General features: G+C 33.6%; 1 protein-coding gene across 2 annotated transcripts in view; it reads left to right on the plus strand.

The window, feature by feature from the left end:
* The window catches only part of LOC117168858 (dynein heavy chain, cytoplasmic), a 318,168-nt gene extending 317,436 nt beyond the window's left edge, over nt 1-732 (plus strand). Inside the window, exon 21 of one of the 2 annotated variants that reach the window (XM_033354725.1) lies at nt 252-732. In XM_033354725.1, coding sequence (XP_033210616.1) covers nt 252-686 — 435 coding nt within the window. In that variant the 3' untranslated portion in view covers nt 687-732. The remainder of the gene's footprint in view (nt 1-251) is intronic. The other variant, XM_033354727.1, reaches the window with a different exon arrangement.
* The last annotated feature ends 6 nt before the right edge of the window (nt 733-738 follow it).

Here is a 738-nt window from a genome sequence, read left to right on the forward strand (position 1 = left end):
ATCGTTTTAAAATGTTTTTATTTATGGAATTAAACTCTTTTTATTCTATTTCATTTTCCTCATGCGGCCTTTAACAATTTGCTCTTACTTTGCCTTTCAATTAGTTATTAGCAAAAAACTTATTTGTAAATTTACTCATAAGGCGTAATAATTTAACGTGGAACCGTTCGTTCCATTTTTTTCTCGTGCAACACTATTCATCAAATATTCATTCTAAAAATTTTATTGTAAATTTCTTTGTATGTTCACAGAGTTTTCCTGTTTGGCTTGGTGGTTTGTTGAATCCGGAAGCGTACATTACTGCCACTAGACAATGCATCGCTCAAGCAAATAGTTGGTCGCTTGAAGAACTTCATTTAGATGTGATGATCGGTGATGGTGATAATATAGCGACAGATGATTGTTCGTTTGCAGTTACTGGACTTAAGTTGCAAGGTGCACAGTGTAAGGATAATCAACTGTATCTAACATCCACGATTATGACTGATTTACCCATGACGATGCTAAGGTGGAGTCGTTCTTCGACAGAAGATATTAAGAAAGGAAAATTATCACTACCGGTCTATTTGAATAGCACAAGAACAGATCTATTATTTAAGGTAGACTTGAATATAGCTCCAAGTCAAGATCCACATAGCTTTTATGAAAGAGGAGTTGCAGTTCTGACGTCTACTGCACTTAATTAATGAATGTTTGTTACTAACAATTAGTCTTAAGTATATTTCATTTAAGGATTTA

The sequence above is a fragment of the Belonocnema kinseyi genome, chromosome 3 (genome assembly GCF_010883055.1).
Source record: "Belonocnema kinseyi isolate 2016_QV_RU_SX_M_011 chromosome 3, B_treatae_v1, whole genome shotgun sequence".
In the NCBI taxonomy this organism is placed as follows: Eukaryota; Metazoa; Arthropoda; class Insecta; order Hymenoptera; family Cynipidae; genus Belonocnema; species Belonocnema kinseyi.